Source organism: Nycticebus coucang, chromosome 12 (assembly GCF_027406575.1).
Source record: "Nycticebus coucang isolate mNycCou1 chromosome 12, mNycCou1.pri, whole genome shotgun sequence".
In the NCBI taxonomy this organism is placed as follows: Eukaryota; Metazoa; Chordata; class Mammalia; order Primates; family Lorisidae; genus Nycticebus; species Nycticebus coucang.
The window spans coordinates 95,478,650-95,503,077 of record NC_069791.1 but is presented as its reverse complement, the minus strand read 5'-3'; the positions used below and the strand labels follow the sequence as shown (position 1 = coordinate 95,503,077).

Below are 24,428 nucleotides of genomic sequence, written 5' to 3'. Positions count from 1 at the left end.
GGGGATAGTAGGTATCCTGGTGATTTTAAAATATATCCACAGATTCTTTGATACTCTTCCCTTCAGCAGATAAAGTATAATTCCCTTCCTTTCAAGACTGGGCTGGACTTAATAACTTGCTTTTAACAAAATTAGGAGGAAGTGATGGAGTATAATTTCTGAGATGATGCCACAAAAGATAATGTTTCTTCCTCCCCTTCTCTCTCTCAGATCACTGATTCTGGGGAAGTTGTCCTCCATCTTGTGAGGATACTCAAGCAGCCCCATGGAGAAGTCCTCATGGTGAGGAACTGAGGCCTCCTGCCAACAGCCACATGAGTAAGCCATACAGAAGTGAATACTCCAGCCCTAGTCAAGCCTCCAGACAACTGCAACCTCAGCTGACATCTTAACACCCAGTGAAGTCACTCCAAAATTCCTGACTATGTGAGATAAGTATTTATTATTTCAAGCTGCTACATTTGGGATGTTTTGTTATGTGGCAATAGCTAACTGATACAATTACCCTTCACACAGGGTTGCTATCAGGAGAAAAGGTATATTTAACACATGAAAGGCAAGGCAGTAGAACGGAATGGGCTCTCAAGGAGACCTGTCTTCAAATCGCAGCTGTAGCTTTGTGGCCTTGGGCAGATGGCCATCCCTGTCCAAGCCTTAGTCTCTTCATTTGTCCAGCAGGGACATGTATCATGGGATGCACTTCAAAGGCCCACAGTGAGGGTCAAGTGGTTTGCTATCCCCCATGGGCAGCCCCTACCATGCCTTACCAGCATCTGCTGGGCCATCTTCTTCCTTTCAGCCTGCAGCTGCTGGCCCCTGTCTTCCTCCTCCTCCAGGCGGGCCTCCATCTCATGAAGAATCTCTTCCAGCTCCTGCTTCTTGGCCGCCAGCCGCACTCGCATCTCCTCAGCCTCAGCGTATAGCTCTGTCTCTGCCTGCAGCTGTTCCTGCAGCAGGTTCTTCTCCTCTGCCAGCTGCACACAGAGGGTGGGGGAGGTGAGCCCCCAGGTGCCCACATCCTGCCCCCAGAGTTCCAGCCACACATCCACCCGGCCAGGTACCTGCGAGTGCTTCTGCTCCAGCTCCTTGAGCTCGCTCTCCGCCTTCTGCTGCCGCTCCTTCGTCTTCTGTAGCTCATCCTCCTTGGCCTGCATCTCCTCCTCCTGCCGTGTCACCTGTAGCAGCGGCTTCACCTGCACACACACATCAGCCCAGCATTTAGTGGCAAAGGGATATGCTCTCATCATAAATTGGATCGGTGGTTCTAAGCTGGGGACAATTTTTTCCTCATGCCCCCCACCCAGAGGACACATTGCCTGGAGACACTGCTGCTGGTTGTCACAACTCAAGTACGGGGTGCACCTGGCATCTAGTGAGTAGAGGACAGGGATGCTGCTAAATGTCCTACAATGCACAGCACGGCTTAGAATGATTCAGTCCAAAATACCAACAATGGTACAATTAAGGAATTCTACATTAGACCAACAGAAAAAGATACAAAATGAGAGGAAAAAAAGACCTTCACATCCTACCTCCCTATCAAGTCATTATTAGCACTGTTTGTATTTCCTTTCAGACTCTTTTCCTACATTAAGAAAAAATACACTTGGCTCCTCTGTGCCTGTAGTTCAGCAGCTAGGGCGCCAGCCACATACACCAGAGCTGGAGGATTCGAACCCAGCCCGGGCTTGCCAAACAACAATGATAAGTACAACCAAACAGAGCCGGGCGTTGTGGCGGGTGCCTGTAGTCCCAGCTACTTGGGAGGCTGAGGCAAGAGAATCGCTTAAGCCTAAGAGTTTGAGGTTGCTGTGAGCTGTGATGCCACAGCACTCTACCCAGGGCAACACAGTGAGACTCTGTCTCAAAAATAAAAAGAAAAGAAAAAATACACTTGAAATTAGACAGACTAACATTACAGGCTGACCTTGCCTTTTGAAATTACAAGATACTTATCACCTCATGCTGTTATGTCATTTTTTTTTTTTTTACAACTTCCTATTTAGGTAGCCACCATTCTAAAGAGCTCAAAAGCACCTCATTGATGCATGAACCACTATTGAAGATGCATGAACCACTATTGAACACAGTCTGTTTGGGCTGGACACTGAAGTTCTGCGTTGTAAATAGGCCATAATGAATGCCCTTCATCCCTGATTTTCTTTATTGAAGGTGGTTTTCTTAGGACAGTTTATCAGAAGTTAGGTCAGTGAGAATGGATGTTTCAGAAAAGCAGCAACCCCTCCACCCTCACTGGGGCTGACTCCCAACTCCCTTTCCTGGTGCCAGGAGGGCCCTTCTATGGATGCTGGTGCTTCCTTTGTGCGCTTCTCACTTTGCCATTATGGGTTTTATTTTTCTGTGATTATCTGTTTATTGTCTGCTCTTCCAGTCACCTAGAATATTCACGAAGCCAAGGATTGTGATGTCTGGTCACAGCTATATTCCCAGCATCTGGCACGTGCCTGGCATACAGTAGGTGCTCAAATAAATATCTGCTCAGTGAAAAAGGCTTGTGCCAATTTCCACACTCAAGGGCACACAGAGGAAGCCCAGCCTGTTGCAACCGAGTATGTCTTTGTGCCACTGGTACGTTGCCACCTGTGACACTAGCCAGTCGTGCTGAGAGACTTTGCCTCTGCCAGTCGTGAAAAAGAATCCACTATGGATGCATGCAACAATCTGGCTGGCTCTCCGGAGAATTATGCTAACAGAAAGCCACTCCCCAAAGGTGGCATTCTGTATGACTCCTGTATAATGTTCTCGAAACAGCAAAGTTATAGACACAGAGATCAGCTTAGTGGTTGCCAGGGCTAGCCGTCCTGAACTAAAAGGGCAGCATGAGAGATGCTAGTAGTGGTGGACAAACTCCGTATAAGGTCAGTGCTATAACCCACATGTCAAAGGGGAAGGGCCTCCTCAGGCCCGAGGATCCCCAACAGGCAAGGTTTGAGCCCACCCCTACTTTTGGACCATCTCCAGTCCCATATGTGGAGTGTCCAGAGAGCACAGGCAAGGCTGGGGCTCAGAAGGGGGCGGCATGGCCTCCGAGGAGCAGACTGGGGCCCAGCACTGACCTTGGTGAAGAGTCGCCACCACTGCCAGTTCCGCAGCTTGAGGTAGGCCGCGCAATTCCTCTGAATCACCTTCATGGCAGTCAGCTGCTGCTGCCTCTTAGCAAAGGCCCTGGGAAGAACAAGGCAGGGTGTGAGGCTCACCCTGTTGTCCAAGTGCCCTGAACCTGTATAGGGACCTGCCCCATTCTCCCTAGCTCAGATTCTTCTGGAAGCTCCAAGCACCAGCACAAGTGTGTTGTCTGGGTGCAGACCACTCCAATAATTGGATGGCAAGAGCTATTCTTTTTTTTTTTTTTTTTTTTTTTGAGACAGAGTCTCACTTTATCACCCTCAGTAGAGTGCTATGGCGTCACACAGCTCACAGCAACCTCCAGCTTCTGGGCTTAGGTGATTCTCTTGCCTCAGCCTCCCAAGTAGCTGGGACTATAGGCGCCCGCCACAACGCCCGGCTATTTTATGTTGCAGTTTGGCCGGGGCTGGGTTTGAACCCACCACCCTCAGTATATGGAGCCGGCACCCTACTCACTGAGCCACAGGCGCCGCCCGGCAAGAGCTATTCTTAGAGGGCCAGGATGACCCAAGGCTCACCTAATGCCCCGAACTCAGAGCTGTGACCCAAACGACACCTGGGAAACAAATATCCTGCATACCCCCAGCTGTGCTGTTTCTCACACAACTGTCCTGTCCTTGGCTGTATTTTAGAAATCTCCAACTTCAGCACTAGACCAGCACTCTTCCTATTTAAGGGCTATTGGGTTTGAGAAACTGGAGGATGGTGAACATGATCCTATTTTCCCTTTCCCCTATTTTTGTTGCGTTGGATGTGAGTGAACTTTAAGAATAAAATTGCCCCAGTTATTTTAGAGGCAGGAGGGATGGCAACAAAGAATTTCATTATGAAACTTGACAAATTAGGTCTGTTGCTGGTCAACTGTCTGGAGGGATCCACTTGGCAATGAGTCAGCTTGATACAATCAGGGCTCTCCAGTGGAGGGTGTGGTCTGTACCCAGTGATAACACATGCCGGGGACAGACAGCAACCCCACCACCCCCTTAAGTCCTCTTCAGGTAGTGACTTTCACTGAAGGTACCTGAGCCTTCCACTGGCCCCCAGGATTCACAAAACAGATGAGGCCTCACAACTTATGAATCCCATGTGGACAAGACATAGATAATAGCCAAATACTCTTTCCTCAAATACCATGTCATATTCTAACTTTTCTGAAATGATAACCAGACACTGTTCTAAGCTCTTCTCATGCCTCATCTTATTGATTCCTCACGAACAATTCCATGAGGTAGGAAAAATGATGCTCATTTTCCAGTGAAGAAACCTAAGGCTCAGAGAGGTTGAGTAACTTGCCCAAGGTTCATCAGCAAATTAAGTCAGGAAGCCAGGACAAAGATGCAGATTTAAAACTCCAGAACTTGTGGTTGTCACTTCTTTCCACCCTGTGCTCATAACGTGTAAGCATTTAGTTTCTTTTTTGTGTGTGTGTGTGTGGTTTTTTTTTGGCCGGGGCTGGGTTTGAACCCGCCACCTCCGGCATATGGGACCAGCGCCCTACTCCTTGAGCCACAGGCGCTGCCCACGTGTAAGCATTTAAAGTGGAGGCATTTCTTTCCCCTCAACGAGAGGCTGTCATTCAGCCAGTGGTGCCTCTAAAAGGCAGATAGCTTCTTACAACGTGGGGCCAGGAAGCCCCCTGAATATCTGTGATCCTGGCTGTGTTTAGGTAGAGGTTTAAGGGTGCCGAAAACTATCTTTACTTTCTGGCCAGGTAGCCACGACACATCGCCTGGAAGGCCATGATGACATCTGTGATCTTCAAGTCTCGTTCCTCCTCCAGGTGGGCCAGAACCCCTGTTCGGAAGAAGATTTTGCTCTGGCCAATCCTGTACAAGTTGGGGTCAAGTTCTAGGGCTTTGATCTGCAGAAGAAAGGAAGAGAAGCATTCCCGTTTTCAGCTGTGCCACCTGGACAGTGATAAGTGGTGTTTAAAAAGGGTCCCACCCGGAATAGCAACTGACAGTGTGGCCAGGCAGCAGGTGGTCGGATTTCAGGGCTTACCATGAGGATACAGGCCTGCTTCCCATCCATGAAACCTTTGGGGATGGCATTCGCCGCCAGGATCTCATAGCTGGAAACACAAGGCTGAAGTCACCCAGTGCACCCCAGCAGCTGTCCCTCCACCTGCCCTCCCCCAGCACTGGCCACAGGCTCACCGCTGGCGGAACTCCTGGAAGACGATCCTGTTGGGGAAGCCCTGGCGGCAGATGCGGATGCCCTCCAGCACCCCGTTGCACCGCAGCTGTTCCAGCACCAGAAACGCATCCAGCTTGCCGGACTGCAAAGGCAGAAGTAGGCAGTGTGATGGACCCATGGGGCTGGGACCCGGGAGCAGAGAGCCCTAAATCTCACACCTGGGTGGGCACCTCTCTAGGCCATCAGGGAAGGGCTCACTGAGGGCATGGGGGCAAAGCAGTGTGCATCTCGGAGTCTCATCCCCTTCCTTTGGCGCTGGTTATCTTGCAATCTTGCTTGGACTTGGCAGAGCGAGCATCCCCAGCTGAAGACGGGCTTCCTCCTTGTCACTGCCTCTCCCTCACTTCCTTTCTGCCACTGGCTCTACAGCCTCAACCTCCCAAACATCTCCTGGTCTACCCACTTGTCTCCACTGCCACCGTCTTCACCATCCACTCACCACCATATTCTCCTGCCTGGACAACACTACACCCAGCCCTGTTTACTCACCTCCATCTTCTCGTTTGGTCTAAAATCTACATCTGATCATATCCCTGCTTAAACATCCCCAGTGGTGACCCCATAGAAAGAAGGCCATGTTTGGTCAGCACCCATGAGCTCCAGGTCCTGCCTCCATCTCCCTGTTCTACCTCAAATCGCCCAGTCCCTGCCTCACAACTCCAGTCTCAACAACCCCAAATGACCCACCTAGCACTTTCTTGCCTAAATCCTTCCTTTCTCTCTCCTGGACACCTGCTTATCTGGGCCCTCCTCTTCACCAACTTGAGGCCCACTCAGTCTTCAAGTTCCCATTTGCTGAGAAGCTTCCTCTGAGCCCTGAGGCTGGGGAAGAGGCTTGGCTCTTTGGCATTCTCATAATTTACCACACTGCAACGCGGTTATCAGCTATGTATCTACCTCCCCTGCACACAACCTTAGCACTACTGACATCTTTTTTTTTGGGGGGGGTGATAATTCTCGGCTATGAGGGGCACTCTGTGCACTGTAGGATGCTTGGAACATCCCTGCTCTGTACCCACTAGATCCCAGTAGCAGCTGTGACAAGCCAAAGTGTCTCCAGGCATAACCAAACATCCCTTGGAGGAGACAACTGCCCCCAGCTGAGAACCCCTGCCCTAGATGCTGAGAAACCCACAGGTAAGGACTACAGTTTACCCAGTAGTATATCCCGAGCACCTGCCACAGGTAGGCACTCAGTAAATATTTACTGGGATGATGGATGAATGAATGAGTGGATGGGTGGACGGATGGATGAACGAATGAGCAGCTGAACACCCTATGTAGACACCACCCTGGCTGCAAATTCTCTGGATACACCCTCCTCTCCTCCTCTGCCTTCTTCTGGCTCCAGGGAGGGATCTCAAATTCAGACGACCTTCCATCTATGGCAGATGGAGCCAGGGGTGGCAGATGGCCCCTGGGGGTGGTGCGACCACGCCAGGCAGCCCCGGCAGCGGCAGGTCTCACCCTCTTCTCATGGTTGGGGATGATGCATCGCACAAAGTTGGGCGTGGTGTTGCGCAGCGTGGTCATCAGCTTCCCCAGCTGCTCCTTGTACAGTTGCCCCACCGTGCGGAACATGCCCTTCTTGGTCTTGGAGGCACTGGGCAGCGAGCTCTCTGTCATCTTGGCCATCTGGTCCAGCCCCACGATGCGGTCCACTGCGGGGCATGGCAGGAGCAACATCAGCCTCTGGTCCACCCGGGGCCCTCACCCCCACACAGCCAGAGGGCCAGGGTTGGAGGGACACCAGCAGAGGGGTGTCTGCATGGAGAACATGCTCGAGGAGACCCCTCTGCGGGCACCATCCCCTGTCCCTCTGCAGTAGGTAAGGGGAGACAGGTGGGGGACAGGCTTCCCAGGTGTTGTCTACTTGGGAAACCCTGAGAGCTCCTGAGTGGCAGAAAGAACAAATTCCTTGTGCTATTGCCCCCGAGACCTGGGGGGGCAATCCAGCTCTTGCAGTTGACTCACTTTGGCCTCCACCATTTTGTGCCTCAGTTTCTCTTTCTACACAGAGGTAATAAGGTCAGCAATAAGCGAATGAGGTATGTAAAGTGCTTATTCCCTGCCAGCCTCCTTCATCTGCCATCCAGCAGCCACTGAGGGTCTCCTGTGTGGTAGGCCCTGGGACATATGGCCCCCACCCCATTGTGTAGATATCTAAGGGAGGAGACAGATGGTGACCGTGTGAGTGAGTATAGGACACCTCAAGTGTTGAGGCTTAGAAAAACAGAATAAAGAGGGGAGAGAGAGAGAGAGAGATGAGGGTGCTGCCTTCAATGAGATGAGGAGGGTCTGAGATATGGGTGATTGAGCAGAGACCACAAAGAAATTAGTGTGTTGGGGGTGGGGGGCGTAACTATCCAGGGAAAGAATATTCTAGGAAGAAGGTGCAGAAAACACTCCAAGATAGGAGCCCAGGACCTTAGTGTTTGACAAAGAGTAGGGTTTTTTTCTTTGTCACCCTGGGTAGAGTGCTGTGATGTCATAGCTCTCAGTAACCTCAAACTCTTGGGCTCAAGCCATCTTCTTGCCACAGCCTCCCAAGTAGCTGGGACTATAGGCACCTGCCACAACACCTGTCTAGTTTTTAGAGATGGGGTCTCGCTCTGGCTCAGGCTGGGCTGTAACTCCTGAGCTTAAGCAATCCACCTGCCTCAGCCTCCCAGAGTGCTAGGATTACAGGTGTAAGCCACCACATCCAGCCAAGAGTAGGCATTATTATGCTATTACTACAGAGGTCCATGTCCATCCAGAATGGATCGAGAGGCTCCCACAAGCCCAGCAGGGACTATATGTGCCGTGCCCAACTCACTAGTCTTGGACTATGGTGTTTCTGGGCCTCATACTCAGGTTCCAAGTGATAATCTCTTTGCTTGCCTGTCTCTCTGGCAAGACTGTTAGCTCCTTGAGGGGAGGGCCTGGCTGGGCTCATCCCATGTCCCAGTGGTAAGACAGACCCAGGGTGAGACACTGTTACCAGGGCCAAGGGACATGGATGGCACTCAAAGTCGCCGTAGTTGGTGCCTCCCATGCCCAAAACAAGGGCGGCCAGTCCTGTATGCCCAGGCCCACAGGCTCTGTGACAAGAATGAAAGCTGTGGGCACTGAGAGTGGGGACAAAACCAGCAAAGCCCACCACCCCTAAGCTTTACCACAGCAGCCCCTGTGTGGTTCACTTTACCCAGTGAACCACACAGGGGTTCACTGTTCATGGTTCTCAAAGGGAACCAAAGTATGGAGTATCAGCGTCAGCTGGGAGCTTATTATGGATGCACATTCCCAGCCCCACCCAGCCCTGCAGAATCAGACCCTCTGCCCAGTGATCTGGGTTTTAACAAGCACCCCAGAAGGACTCCAAGTTTGAACCCCACTGTTCTAACTTAACCCCCAAAATACTCTCAGGAGAGGCAGAAACTATTATTTCTCCAGTTTTGCTAATGAGGACCAGAAAACTTAATGACATTGAGTGACCTGAGACCACACAGCTGGCAGGCGGCAGAGATTAGACCAAAGTCAAGTCCTTCTGACTTCAGCTGGGGCAACTGGGATACTGTTTCTGCCATCTACTGCCTTAGCCCTGACCTCACAGCCTCCTCTCTGGGTTCAGTGCGGCGTTGAGGGGCTTGGAGTCCCCCGTTCAGGAAGAGGTTGAATGTCTCAACAGGACGTGGCCAGCACGTGCCACTGTGGTCCTTCCCACAACCTCCATGCACATGGCTCCCCTCTGGGGCAGGTGAGGTAGCAGGAGGGGCTGGAAGGGATGAAGGACTTGGGTGTTTCATTCTCCAGCCCAAAGCAGCCTTCAGAATGGAGTCTTACCATCCTTCCACAGGTCAGCCACAAACTTGTCCGAGGAGGCGTTGAGGAGGGAAGTCACGTTGTCATTCAGCGGGTCCATGTTCTTGGTCAGCCAGGCACTTGCATTATAGTCCACCTGCCAAGCACCACCCCCCAGTCAGATGCCCTTACGTCACCTTGGTAGTTGGAATATATTAAGAAGGCTAAACTTGTGCCTTACAAATGCTCAGACAACTCATCTGTAGGACTCAATTAGGATTTGATTTCTATCAGACATCTTTCAAATTCCCAGCCAGCCCAATGGGTCTGCCATTCCCAAACTATTGCTGCCCTGAGCATCCGCCTGGGCTCCCTGGGACCGGGAGCACCCTGACACCCATAGCTGGTACCTTCCCAGCATAATGGATGATGGAGAACTCGGTTTTGTCCTTGAGCTGCTTGGGCTTCTGGAACTTGGGGTGGTTGCCTTGCTCTGTGCACAGCTTTTCCACAAAAGACTTGTCTGTGGCTTTGGGAAACCAACACTCCTCATCCAGCAGGGCCAGCACGCCTGGGGGGTTGTTCTGTGGGAGAGAAGTAGAGAGAAGAGAGAGGCGGGAGGGCAGCTGAGCCTCTGGTCTGCCGGGAAGAGCTGACCAGCCCCACACAACACACAGGCATCCCCAAGCTCTGCTATGGTATTTGCCTGCATATAAGATAGATCTATGCCCCCACACCTCCAAATCCAACCTGAAATTACCCTGTGGCCAATGGACCAGTGCTGAGGAAGGAAGGTGGCACTAATAATAGGTCACGACACGTGCTGTCACCCCCATAGGCACCTCACACACAACATCACAAAGATCCCATAATTCTTACAAACGAATGTGTTGCTTTACTTACACGTGCTTAGGGTTCCTGCTAGTAAAGCATTTCCTTGTGACTGAGATAGTCTAAACTCGGGCATCAGGAGCACCATCAAATCTGCATATGCTATTCTCTCTGCTGGTCTTTGCTTTTTGGACTCAGCCTCAGAGAGACTTTTTTTGAATTTATTTATTATTAAATCATAGCTGTGTACATTAATGCAATCATAGGGCACCATACACTGGTTTTATATACCATTTGACATATTTTCATCACACTGGTTAACACGGCCTCAGAGAGACATTTCTTGACTGTTTTGTCCAAAGCAGACCTAAGTCATCTTCCATGTTGGATTACCAGGAGCTTCAGTTGCTTTATTTTTCTGGTTTTGTTGTCTGTTCCTCCAGGAGGGCAGGAACAATACCCATCTCATTTATGGTTACATCCCTGCCCCGAAAGAGGGGGGCCTAGCACACAGCAGGTGTGCTAAACATCCATCCAACAATTAGTTGTTCACCTACTCTGGGCATGGTTCCAGGAGTTTGAGATACATCAGTGATCAGAACAAAGACCACTGTCTTTGGGAATGAATGGATGGGACCAAGGGGAAGTAAGAAAAGAAGAGAAGGAAGGGAGGGAGGGAGGGAGGGAAAGGGAGAAAGAAAGAAGGAAGGAAGGAAGGAAGGAAATGCCATTAATATTTAGAGGTAAGTTAACAGGAATTATGATTTAGTTCACAAAGATTCACTTTACAGCCTTTCAGGACATGGTGATGGAAGACGCCATGGACATGGAGAGAGTGCCGGGTCACCTGCTAGCTAAGTGAAGGCCACACACATGTGCAAGTGTCATGTGCACTGTACGTGCCCACGTGCCCCTCACCGGCCGCTCGATGAGCTCGATGCAGGGCTGCAGGTCCAGCCCAAAGTCAATGAAGTTCCACTCGATCCCCTCGCGTTGGTATTCCTCCTGCTCCAGAATGAACATGGTGTGGTTGAAGAGCTGCTGCAGCTTCTCATTGGTGTAGTTGATGCAGAGCTGCTCGAAGGAGTTCACCTGGGCACATGGCATGGAGGCGACGTCAGTGTCTCATACGAGGTCAGGGGATGGCAAGCCCCAGGGAAGCTCCACCCCAGACAGCGCCCCACAAGTGGGCTTGGGCCCCAGCTAAGGCTGCTCGAAGTCTACCAGGGCTGGCAAAATTGACTTCTTCCCACATATGTGGCCCTCTCACACCTTGCTTTAAGGACACTTATCTCCTCTATCTGTACAATGATCTATGGATAGAATAATGTCATTACGGAATGTGCCCAGCTGCATTTTACAGATGCAGACATAGGCTCAGAGAGGTGGGCATCTTTTGGTGGTATTTGTCAATCTCATGACCTTTCCTTTCTCTGAGAACTTTCCTTCTATCCAATGTTCACATTTCTACTATAAGATCCTGCAAACAGTTCTTGGCTTGGAGGTTCTTGGCTTGGGCCCAATTTAGTTAAGCAAGAGTTAATGAGACTCAATTCCAAGATAGGGGTTGGAAATGTTGGGAAAGAGATGCACTCCTGACCTGTGGCAGCCATCTTGCCACAATGAGGAGAGAGATTGCTTGAGCGTACAGCTAATATGGAGAGTCCCTTACACTCTCCAGGATCTAACCTTATCTACAAGGCCTCCCATTCTATCATGACCATCTGCATGCCTTTCTCCAAAATCATGACTTCTCTAAGGAGAGGCCTCATCCCAGAGAATCAAGATCATGGCTGTTATGATCCCACCAGGCTATACCTCAAAGATCTCAAATCCAGCAATATCCAGGATCCCTAAGAAGGAAGCCCCTTGCCGATGGGTCTTGTCCAGAGCTTTGTTCACACGATTGAGGATCCAGCGGAAAAGGCGCTCATAAGTGGCCTTGGCCAAAGCTTCTATGGCAAAGTCAGCCTGCAAAAGAGAGTGAAGGAAACACAGTTATTCCAAATGGGCTGTGTTTTCACATGACCCAGGCTCAGATTTTTATTCTCCCCCAACCTATAATCAGGCCCTAAAGAAATAAATAGACTAGGCACAGAGGCTCATGCCTATAATCCCACTAGTTTGGGAGGCTGAGGCGGGGGTGGGGGGTGGGTTGCTTGAGGCCAGGAATCTCCATGAGGTGGCAAACTTTCTGAGAAGCTGGATGGAGGAAAGAAGCATCTTAAGTATAGGAGTTTGAGACCAGCCTGAGCAACAGAGTGAGGCCTCCATCTCTACAAACAATGCAAAAATTAGCCAGGTGTGGTGGTATACACCTATAGTCCTGGCTACTTGGGAAGCTGAGGCAGGAGGATCTGCCTGAGCCCAGGAATTTGAGTTTGCAGTAAGCTATGATGATGCCACTGCATTCCACTCACTCTGCAGTAACAGAAATCCTATCTCAAAAATAAATTTAAAAAGAAACAAAAACGGGAAATTGTACCATCTGTACAACCAGCAGGAAAGTAGCAATAAGAGACAGAGTGGTCATCCCTAAGGAATGACTGTATAGACATTTAAACACTTCCCATCAGAGGGACTATGGAACCTGCTCCATCCCAGGGATCATTTAGAAGGAGTTAGCCCTGCCTGTAGAAAAGGAACGTGGTCATTTCCACAGATAAGTCTCTAAAGGAAGACCTAATGCCTACAACTAAGAGATTAATACAGGGTCATGGGAGAAGTGCTCTGTCATTCTTATTTAATATTGGGTCCTCTAAACTTGACATGGAACTTCAAATATTCCAGTATCAGATGAATGAGGGATAAAGAGATGGGTGAGTAAATGGATGGATGGACAGACAGATGGACAAATGAACATATGGGTAGATGGATGGACATATGAATGGATGGATGAATGAATGCATAGATGGGTGGATGTATGAGTGGGTAGAGGAATAGATGGGTAGATGGGTGGATAAATGAATGGGTAGATAAGTGGATGAATGAATGGGTGGGTGAGTGAGTGGAGGGATGGAGGGATGGGTGGGTAGATGGATGAATGGATGAGTGGGTGGGTGGATGGGTGGGAGGATTGTTGGAGGGATGGATGAGTGAGTAGGTGGAGGGATGGATGTGTGGGTGGAAGGATGGATGGAGGGATGAGTGAATGAGTGGAGGGATGGATGGATGGGTGGGTAGAAGGATAGATGGATGAGTGGGTGGGTGGATGAGTGGGTAGTGGAGGGATGGATGGAGGGATGGGTGAGTAGGTGGAGGGATGGATGGAGGGATGGATGGGTGGGTGGAGGGATGGATGGAGGGATGGGTGGGTAGAGGGATGGATGGAGGGATGAGTGAGTAGGTGGAGGGATGGATGGGTAGGTGGAGGGATGGATGGAGGGATGGGTGGAGGGATGGATGGAGGGATGGGTGGGTGGAGGGATGGATGGAAGGATGGATGGAGGGATGAGTGAGTGACTGGAGGGATGGAGGGATGGGAGGGTAGATGGATAGATGGATGAGTGGGTGGGTGGGTAGATGAGTGAGTAGGTGGAGGGATGGATGGAGGGATGGGTGGGTGGAGGGATGGATGGAGGGATGGGTGGGTGGAGGGATGGATGGAGGGATGGGTGAGTAGGTGGAGGGATGGATGGAGGGATGGGTGAGTAGGTGGAGGGATGGATGGAGGAAGGGATGGATGGAGGAAGGGATGGGTGGATGGATGGGCAGATGAATAAATGGGTAGATAGATGGATAGGTGAGTAAATGGTTAGGTAGATAAATAAATGGGTGGATGAAAGAATGAGTGAATGAGTGATGGGTGAATGAAAGGACGGGTAGAGAGATAGATGAGTGCAGTGGGTGAATAGGTGAGTGATGAATGAAAGAGTCTGCAGGAATAAATGGCAAATGCATCATTACCTGTTCTTTCGTCTGAGCTTTCTGTACCACATCCCGCCCAACTTTGATACGTGGGGTCAGAATGGCTCTGGTGAAATCAGTCACATTAATTCCCATGAGGTGGCAAACTTTCTGAGCAGCTGAATGGAGGAAAGAAGCATCTTAAGTGGATCACAAAAGAGATGGCTTGGCAAGGAAAGCACATTAAATGGGATATTTGCTATCTGTGTTTACATTGACTTCTCTTGGAGAAATGGAACCTGATAGTAGTGAACATAGCATGAAAGAGTCCCCAAAGCTGCAGTCATTCGTGACTTCACCACAATGTTTTACTCAGAGGCAACGATAAGGGTGGGCTGGTATGCCTCAGTCAGGAGATTAGGGGCAGATGGTTCTAGGTTCATGTCTTTGCCCCCTTCCCAATTCCAAGTCATATGACTTTGGACAAGCTAATTAGCCTCCCATAGTTTTGCATTTCTCAGCTTTCAAAAGGATCAGTTCTTGGGCTGGGCAGGGTGGCTCATGCCTGTAAACCTAACACTTTGGGAGGTCAAGGATTTCTTCAGGCCAGGAGCTCAAAACCAACCTGGACAATACAGTGAGACCTTGTCTCTAAAAGAAATATAAAAATTAACTCAGTGTGGTGACGTATGCCTATCATCTCAGCTTCTCATGAAGTAAAGGAATGAAGTCGTGCAAGGGGATCACTTGAGCCCGGGAGTTTGATGTTGCTGCACTCTAACCTAGGCAACAGTAAAAAGAGTGAAACCCTGTCTCAAAAAAGAAACAAAAAAAGGGTTAACTCTCAGGTTCTGGTTGGGTTGTCAATAGGATTAAATGAGGTAAGGTATGCAAAGTCCTGACATATAGCAACTATTCAATAAATATTTGTTCTACTATTCTAGGACATGTGTTATAGCATTGAACGTAGCAGCAGAATATTAGAGACAACCTACACGTCCATTAATAAGGAAATGGATGAATACATTGTGGCCTTTTCACAGATAGAATACCAAATGCAGTTAAAGAAATTACCTCTTTCTTTCTCTCTCTCTAGACCAGAGGCTCTCACTGGGGATGACTGCCCCAGGGGACATTTGGCAATGTTTGAAGACATTTTTGATGGCCACGCTAGGGAGAGATACTAACCTTGAGGAATTCTAAGCAATGGTGAATATTGAGTGAAAAAAAGCAAGTTGCAGATTGATGCCTATAATGTGACATGATTTATGTAAATTAAAAATGCACTCACAAAACAACAGTATATACCAGGGGTCCTCAAATTGCAGCCCGCGGGCCACATGAGGCAGTATGATTGTATTTGTTCCCATTTTGTTTTTTTACTTCAAAATAAGATATGTGCAGTGTGCATAGGAATTTGTTCATAGTTCTTTTTTTAAACTATAATCCGGCCCTCCAATGGTCTGAGGGACAGTGAACTGGCCCCCTGTTTAAAAAGTTTGAGGATGCCTGGTATATACTGTTCAGATACGTGTGTGTGTGTGTGAAAGTAGAAAGCAGACTGGAAAGGTAATGATTGTGGTTGACGGAGATGCAGGTACGGCCAGGGTGCTGGGACTCAGTGGAGAGCACGAGGGAACATCAATGTTGTCTATACTGGTTTATTTCATGTTAGAGCAGTGATTCCCAACCTGTTTGACATCAGGGACTGGTTTCATGGAAGATAATTTTTCCATAGACCAGGGGGGAAGGGAGAAGGAACATTAGATTCTCATTAGGAGCACGCAACCTAGATCCCTTGCATGTGGTTTACAGTATGATTTTTGCTCCTATGAGAATCTAATCCAATGCTGATTTGATAGGAGGCCAAGCTCAAGTGGTGAGAGAAGCCACGGGGAGTGGCTGCAAATACAGATGAAGTGTCATTCCCTTGCCCTGCTCACCTCCCGCTATGTTGCCTTGCTCCTAACTGGCCACAGACCAGTACTGGTCTGCAGCCCTGGGGTTGGGGACCACAGCATTAAAGACAAAGAAATATGATGATATATTCACAAACATCTATTGTGGATAGTGGGCACGTGGATTGTTATATTGTGTATGTTTCTGCATTTTAAAACTTTTCCTTAAAAAGCCACTAGTTGCTTCCTAAACTCAAAGACTAGTGTCACATGAGAGTTTGCACATTCAAGAAGGGGAGTAGAGAGCGTGATCTTGGGATTCTTCACCCTCGTCTCTTGACAAGGGTGTCTTTTCATTTCTCTTTCCCTGAAGAGCTGGCAAATGGGAAACCTGAAGTTTTCCTCTCAGCTTAGCCACCAACAAGAATAGTGGTAGTCTTGCTGTAATCTTCTGAAAACATAAACTACTGCTTATGTGTAAGGAGAGTCATCAGATTTTTAAAAATTTTTTTTAGAGACAGAGTCTCACTTTATCACCCTCAGTAGAGTACCGTGGCGTCACAGCTCACAGCAACCTCCAACTCCTGGGTTTAGGCGATTCTCTTGCCTCAGCCTCCTGAGTAGCTGGGACTACAGGCCTGCCACAATGCTTGGCTATTTTTGTTGTTGTTGTTGTTGCAGTTTGGCCAAGGCTGGGTTTGAACCCACCACCCTCGGTATATGAGGCTAGCACCCTACTCACTGAGCCACAGGCGCCGCCCTGGGGTGGCGGGTCGTCATCAGATTTAAAGAGAAAAAAATATAGAATGTACAGTTAAATCTGAATGTCCAATAAGCAAGAACATTTTTGTATAATTATGTTCCAAATATTACATAGAAGATAGTAATAAGAAAAGGTCTCTGTTGTTCATCTGAAATTCAAATTTAACTAGATATCTTGCATTTCTTTTGGCACCCCCATAAATTTTAGGAAAATGTGAAGTCTTATTTCCCCAACAAAAGACTTGTTTCCTGCTATATCCCAGTCCCTGGCAAATAGCAAGTTTTCAAGATGTATTTGTTTAGCAATAAAAAAAAAAAAAAAAAGATGAGTGGAGGGTTTTAGAAGAGAGAATCACTTAGAATCCTGTCTAACCTAAAACTACTAAATTTTTTTCCCCCACATCCTGATTCAAAGACTTTTCACATAGGCTCTTGAGCAGTGAAAAGTCTTTTAAAAAGCAGTGATAATAACTAGTCCTGCTGTTGTTATTTTCCAGATACTCTCACCCAGAAAGATATCTAATAGCTAAATGTGACACCCCCCCCTCCCCGAAAGTCATCAGTAATTAGGAAAATGTAGCAAGTACCTGTGTTATCAGGCATGGATGCCTGGTCTGTGTTTCTTTCCTTCTTGAAGACAATATTTCCAAGCTGTAGTACGGATGATACCACCTTCAGTATGGCTGAGGGGAGAAAGAAGAGAAGAACAGACCCAGATGTCAACACCAAGGTGCTCTGAAGGATTGGAGTCTAGAAGTCACCGGGGACCCAAAGCCAGCCCACACCTTTCCTCTGAAGAGACTCAGTTCTGAGGCCCTGAGTCCAGGGGAGAGTTAAACTTCCTAACTCCTTGCTAATGGGGGAAAACCTGATAGGGGGAACTGAATGTTTTCAGATTGTTGCTAAAAAAAACCTTGCACAATGGAATACCACGGAGCAGGGACTGCCAAACAAGAGCCCGTGGACCAAAGCTGGCTTGCTGCCTGCTATTATAAATAAAGCTTTATTGGAACACAGCCACATGTGATCATTTATATATCATCTATAGTTGTTGGCACGCTTCAATGGCAGAGTTAAACAGTTGCAATAGAGATCATATGGCCCACAAAGGCTAAAATATTCACTATCTGGCCTTTTACAGAAAACATTTGTCAACCCCTATAACAGAACAATGAAAATGAATTGACCTACAACTACAAAAGACAAAACTGACACATCTACGGATACTCGACAAAGATGCCAGATGCAAATTTTTAAAATAAAACTGACATATCGACAAATGATGCCAGAACATACTGTATAAGCCTATTTACAGAATGTTCAAGAACAGGCAAAACTATGTTATTAGAAGTCAGGATAATGGTTATCTTTAACTGGGGATATCTTTTTCTAGGGCAGCAGTTCTCAACCTGTGGGTCGCGACCCCTTTGTAACAATGAAAATACATCCTGCATATCAGATATTTACATTACGATTCATAACAGTAGCAAAATTATAGTTATGAAGTAGCAGCGAAAATAATTTTATGGTTGGGGGTCACCACAACATGAGGAACTGTATTAAAGGGTCACGGCATTAGGAAGGTTGAGAACCACTGCTCTAGAGGGTTCTGGTGGTGTTCTCCTACTTAAAATGGATGCTAGTTACACAGGTAGGTGCAATTCATAAAAATGCATTGCCCTGTACACTTACTGCATACACAATTTTCTACATGTAAATCTTATGTCAATAGTAAGACAGGCACACGGCCTACAGACATATGAAAAATGCTCATCTCTAATCATCAGAGAAATACAAATCAAAACTACTTTGAGATATTATCTAACTCCAGTAAGACTAGCCTATATCACAAAATCCCAAGACCAGAGATGTTGGCGTGGATGTGGAAAAAAGGGAACACTTTTGCATTGCTGGTGGGAATGAAAATTAATACATTCCTTTTGGAAAGATGTTTGGAGAACACTTAGAAATCTAAGAATAGATCTGCCATTCAATCCTATAATTCCTCTACTAGGTATATACCCAGAAGACCAAAAATCACATTATAACAAAGATATTTGTACCAGAATGTTTATTACAGCCCAATTCATAATTTATAAGTCATGAAAGAAGCCCAAATGCCCATCGATCCATGAATGGATTAATAAATTGTGGTATATGTACACCATGGAATATTATGCAGCCTTAAAGAAAGATGGAGACTTTATCTCTTTCATGTTTATATAGATGGAGCTGGACCATACTCTTCTTAGCAAAGTATCTCAAGAATGGGAGAAAAAGTATACAAAGTACTCAGCCCTACTATGAAACTAATTTATAGTTTTCATATGAAAGCTATAACCCATTTATAACCTAAGAATATGGGGAAAGGGGAAAGGGACGGGAGGGGAGGGGAGGGGGAGGATGGGTGGAGGGAAGGTAATTGGTGGGACCACACCTACAGTGCATCTTACAAGGGTCCATGTGAAACTTAGTAAATGTAGAATATAAATGTCTTAACACAATAACTAAGAAAATGCCAGGAAGGCTATGTTAACCAGTGTGATGAAAATATGTCAAATGGTTTATAAAACCAGTGTATGGTGCCCCATGATTGCAATAATGTACACCGCTATGATTTAATAAAAAATAAAAATAAACAAAAAAACCCTGTGCTTCTTAACATACTCTGCTGGGTGTACAAGATGCTTATGTTAGAATGAAGGTGGAAATTTGTTCCTAAGTGTCTCCAGGCAAAAACACTGTGTTCTCAGAATACATGGAACCCTTCTAACTCTCCACTCTACCTGCATTACTGTTAAAATGATTTCTGTGTCTGAAATTCTCGCAAGACCATGAATTTCTGGAGAATGATTTTGAATTCCCAAAACCAAATCCAGGGCCAGACACACATGGGGAGGAGGGAGGAAGGGAAGGAGGTATGATGATGGATGGGTGGATAGGACAGAGGAATGAATAAATGGATGGATGGATGATAGATGAATAGATGAATGGAGGGATGAAATCTTGAATGGATGGATGGATGAATATATGGGTGGGTGGGTGGATGGATGGATGGATATATGGGTGGATGGATGGATGGATGGATATATGGGTGGGTGGGTGGATAGATGGATGAGGGATGGATAGATGAGTGGGTGGAGGGATGGACAGATGAACAGATAGGTGGATAAGTGGAGAATGGATAACTGATTAATGCAAATGCTTGGCTTAGCTCAATTCAGGTGCCTGTCAGAATTTTGGCTTGGAACAAATCATGTTCCAGGAACAAACCCTGGAGATCTTAGCCTTCTCTAGTTCCTCAGGCCAAACCTGGGGTTATGAGGCCCTTTGCAATAGCTACCCTCACACTGTAGGGTCCCTGGCCTAGCTCAGGAGAAAGACCCAGCTTCTGACCCCTCACCCATCCACTCCCATCCATGATTGCAGAAACCCTTGCTTTGATGATAAACAAAGCTGCTATTGGCAAGACATTGCTAAGACAGTTTCCTAACCTCTATGAAAGGGGCTCTGTAAACCATCAAGAGCTGTACTCATGGTTTTTGAAGTACATGTCTAAACTAGCCTCTGCTGAAATGGCTGCAGAGGCCAAGTGAGCAGACTAAGTCAGAGTTTCTCCATCTTGGCACTGTTAAAATTGAGGGCCAGATCATTCTCTGTTGTTGGGGGCCGTCCTGGGCATCATCAAATGATGTTTAGCAGCATCCTTGGTTTCTAACCGCTAGATGTCAGTGATGTTTTTCTCCAGAGCTGTGATAACACACACCATCCCAGATATTGCTAAATGTCTCCTGCAGGGTTGGGAAGGAACTCACTCCTGGTGGATGTGCATGAAGCTGACTGATGGGAACTGTGGGGACCCAAGGTGCCATAGCGCCCCCCCTGAGTCAGGGACAGCAACTACTCCATCAATGTCACAGGGAAAATAAGTCAGTATTGCCAGAAGTTTGGATTCTTCCAGAGATGATGGAAACTCAACTTTTTATGTGAAATTAACCCATGTGTAAATGCTGGGAGTGAATTAAAAAAAATTTTTTTTGAAGGCTATTGTGGTCAAATAATCTCTTTGGGGCTTTCTAGTCATTAGTTTGTACTTTCTGTAGAGTTAACACAATCACAGTAATGACAAAAGGATGCCACCTCTCTTAGGCCATAAGAGACGAACCAACAGAAAGCGCTGGCAGACAGCAAAGCAGAGAACTGTAAAGGGACATCAAGGGTGCTGCTGGCAGGCAGTCCTGTATGGTAGTGGGAAGCATGCACCCCACAGTTAGACAGTCCTAGGTTCAAATCCAAGCTTCACTTTGCCAAGCCTCAGTTTCCCTATCTGCAAAATGGAGATGGTAATAGGAGTATCTACTTCATAAAGTTCACGTCAGGAGAGAGGATGCAAGCAAGAGGCTGGCCCCGTAGTGGGCAAAAAGTAGTAGCTCCCTGTAGGGTATTGAAGGGTGGCCCCAAAAGATATGTCCACCTGTAAATGTGGCCTTCAATAGAGGTAAAAGGTCTTTGCAGATATTATCAGGTAAAGGATCTCAAAGATAAGATCATCTTGAATTAAACTAGTGAGCCCTAAATCCCAGGTCAAGTGTCCTTATGATGGACAGAAGACACGCAGAGTAGAAGGCCAGAAGGAGGAGGCAGATGCCAAAGTGACACACCAATATTCCAAGGACAGGCAAAGACAGCAGGAGCCATCAGCAGCCAGGACAGAGGTCAGGAACACATCCTTCCCCCCACCCTGGAGACCCCAGCAGGAACCAACCTTGCCGACACTTTAATTTCAGACACTCTGTTCCTGTCTCCAGAAATAGAAGAGAATAAATTCCTACTGTTTTAAGACACCAAGTTTGCAGTAATTCATTACAGTGGCCTTGGGAAACGAATACACCTCCCTTATTACTGAGGGATAGGAAACAGGGCTACCAACATGAGGCATATTTGCCGCCAGGGGTACACGGGCTAGATGATACTAGGTGGCATGTGAAACACTATTTTTCATGTTAATAGTTATATATTTATTCTTCTTTATTAGAAACAGTATAACCAACACATATAAGATCAATGATTTTATAGAAATAAATGTTTAGGACAAAGCCCAGTGTGGACAGGGTTGTGGAAATCTACCCTACACAAAAATATTCAATCAATGATAACAGAGACGAAAACTGAAGTGGCATCAATTGTGAAGGACTGAAGTCTGAAACGTGGATCTAGACAACCCGGTCAAGGCTTTGAGTGCACCGGCACTGGAGCTGCAAGGCCTCATCCCAGGCCTGTTTTAAGGAGCTATGTGACTTCTTGTCTGCAATTACCTCTCTGGGCCTTCGTTTTGCCAGCTGATGCTGGCAAAAAAAACTACCACATAGGCTTGTCATGAGCATTAGCTAACATAGCATCTGAGCACGGTCAGAGCTCAGTGAACATTAGCTGCTATTATGCCACTGTCATCATTCAAATCCCACACTGTGACTGGCTGGCTGTGTGACCTGGGGTTCAAGTCTATTTCCCTTGCTGAGATCCAGGAAAAGGGGTAGGGGATGGCTGGAATGACAGTCTCCGAGGTCCCTTTTGGTGGTTTCTCTCCTGGATGTTGATGAGAAGCAGAAACTGATGTGGCAGGGAAAATCCCAGCCTCTCTTGATTACTTGGAGCCTCAGGAAGCTCCAGCCTGGGGCATGACTCACCCACCACCTTTCCTTAAAGCCCCATGGTGTAGAGTTTGGGAGTAGGTTTGGATTGATGACCAGGATTGGCATACATACTGGCTAAGTCCATTCTGTAAGTGTTGGTCATTTGCACACACCGTCATCTTAATGCTTTCTCTACCTGTTTACTATCTTTTCCATATTTACTTAACTTTGTTTTAAATTCACTTACGTCCCCTTCCTTAAATTTATTTGAAAGGGAAACTTTATCTTAAGTGATAAATCAGCTTCACTTGCCATAAATAGATGACAACTATTAATATAAATACAAGGAAAACAAATAATATCCATTTCTAGCTAGATGCTTGGTTCTGCCCAAGGTTTTGGCCCGAGTCCACTCTCTGTGGTTAAGAGAATATTTAAACAATCTGTGTGTAGAATACACTGGGCTTCCCCTAGCCTCAGTTTCCACCTAGGCCCTGACACAGATTATTTAAATGATTTTAAAATCTTTAAATAATCTCCCTTCTCATAGACAAAAGGAGGAGCTTAGGAGTCCATGAGACCCAAGAGTGAGTCCCAGCTCTGTCAGCAACCCTCTGTGTATCCTTGGGTAAGCTCCTTCGCTTCCCCATCCCTCAGTTTCCTCATCTGCAAACTGGGGATAACAGCAACTTTACAGGGTTGCTGTGATATTAAGCAATGCATATGAAGTGCTTAGCATATTGCTTTGTCACTTCTTTTTTTTTTGAGACAAAGTCTCACTTTGTTACCCACGGTAGAGTGCTGTGCTATCATAGCTCACAGCAACTTCAAACTCTTGGGCTCAAGAGATCCTCTTGCCTCAGCCTCCCAGGTAGCTGAGACTATATAGGCACCCACCACAAGGCCTGGCTATTTTTAGAGACAGGGTCTTGCTTTTGCTCAGACTAGTCTCATGCTTGTCACTTGATGCGTCCATTTTAAATATGGAATAAACATTTCTACTCAAGTCAAAGTCTTTCTAAAACACAATTTAAATGGCCCCATTGTTTTCTTTTACAAGCATAGGCAATTTAATAAATCCTTTATCAATCAACATTTTAGTTTGTTCCAGGTTTTTATTATTTAAATAAAACTCTACTGAACATCCTAGTATGCTAAAAAGAAAAGGACCTGGCTAATGCCTGGCACATAGCAAGTACTTAATTATTATTTGTTGTTGATTTTTTTTTTTTTTTTTGAGACAGATTCTCACTTTATCACCCTTGGTAGAGGGCTATGGCGTCATAGTTCACAGCAACCTCAAACTCCTGGGCTCAAGTGATTCTCTCGCTTCAGCCTCCCAAGTAGCTGGCACTACAGGTGCCCTCCACAACACCTGGCTAATTTTAGAGATGGGGTCTCGCTGTTGCACAGGCTGGTCTCAAACCAGTGAACTCAGACTCACCTCGGCCTCTCAGAGTGCTAGAATTACAGGCACAAACTACCACGCCCAGCTTTGTTGGGTTTTTTCTTAAGCGAGATTAGAAGAAAAACTGATCCCCAGCCCAAATAAAATGAATCATTCTTGGAGAGTCTGTGTCACTCAGACAGGGAGGCTATTTGTGTTGGATTCTCTCATGTGGGACCCTGGGCAAATCTCACGAGCACCATTCATTCACCAACTGACACATGGATCCTTCTTTTTTTGGATCCTGAGTTATCGCTGGTGGACCTGTCCATCCCTCTATGCTGCATTTGGGCAAACTTAGTGCTATTCTGGGGCTCCAAAGGGGACTGGACATGGGAAGGGAGGAAAAGTTTCCACCATCTTGACTTAGTGCTCCCAAAAGAGATTAACCTTCCACACTGGGGAACGTCTAACCCAGAAAGAAAAGTGTTTCTTGAAGAACATTATTGAGACCAGGAAGACAGTCTCCTTTGAGCTGTCCTGTTTTCAAGACAAAGTGTGTTTTTATGTCCATTGGTCAAATGATAGTAATCAATACTGGCCTATCACCAGAGTTGCCTTTCCAGGAATGCAAACCCACTGCCTCCATCACTCCCCCTCTCCTATCCCTGTTCACATTGTCCTGCTGAGATGACATCTCTACCATGAGCTCCAAGAATTCATTCTTAGAGCTCATAACTAAACCATTCAGCACTTTCCACCACTCTGGCTATAATGAGCAGCTCAGGAATGTGCACATCAACCCAGGCCACTTGATGAGAGTCCATAAGGCCCCACTCAGGAATTCCAGCAGTGAATCTCCTCTGCTCTTAGGACAAAACTCCAAAGACTACAAGGGCTGGAACCCAGCCGTGTTGCTGTCAAGAAACTCATCCTATGTAGAGA

At 47.0% G+C, this 24,428-nt stretch overlaps 1 protein-coding gene across 4 annotated transcripts in view; it reads right to left on the bottom strand.

The window, feature by feature from the left end:
• MYH11 (myosin heavy chain 11) overlaps positions 1-24,428 on the bottom strand; it is a 124,891-nt gene that overhangs the window by 26,118 nt on the left and 74,345 nt on the right. For all 4 annotated transcript variants that reach the window (XM_053556359.1, XM_053556360.1, XM_053556361.1 and 1 more), the window contains 13 exons: positions 17,051-17,146; positions 13,864-13,982; positions 11,776-11,928; positions 10,876-11,049; positions 9,537-9,710; positions 9,169-9,283; positions 6,811-7,004; positions 5,304-5,425; positions 5,149-5,218; positions 4,848-5,008; positions 3,078-3,186; positions 1,062-1,193; positions 768-974 (listed from right to left, as the gene is read on the bottom strand). In XM_053556359.1, the coding sequence (XP_053412334.1) occupies positions 768-974; positions 1,062-1,193; positions 3,078-3,186; positions 4,848-5,008; positions 5,149-5,218; positions 5,304-5,425; positions 6,811-7,004; positions 9,169-9,283; positions 9,537-9,710; positions 10,876-11,049; positions 11,776-11,928; positions 13,864-13,982; positions 17,051-17,146 (1,826 nt within the window). The remainder of the gene's footprint in view (positions 1-767; positions 975-1,061; positions 1,194-3,077; positions 3,187-4,847; positions 5,009-5,148; positions 5,219-5,303; positions 5,426-6,810; positions 7,005-9,168; positions 9,284-9,536; positions 9,711-10,875; positions 11,050-11,775; positions 11,929-13,863; positions 13,983-17,050; positions 17,147-24,428) is intronic.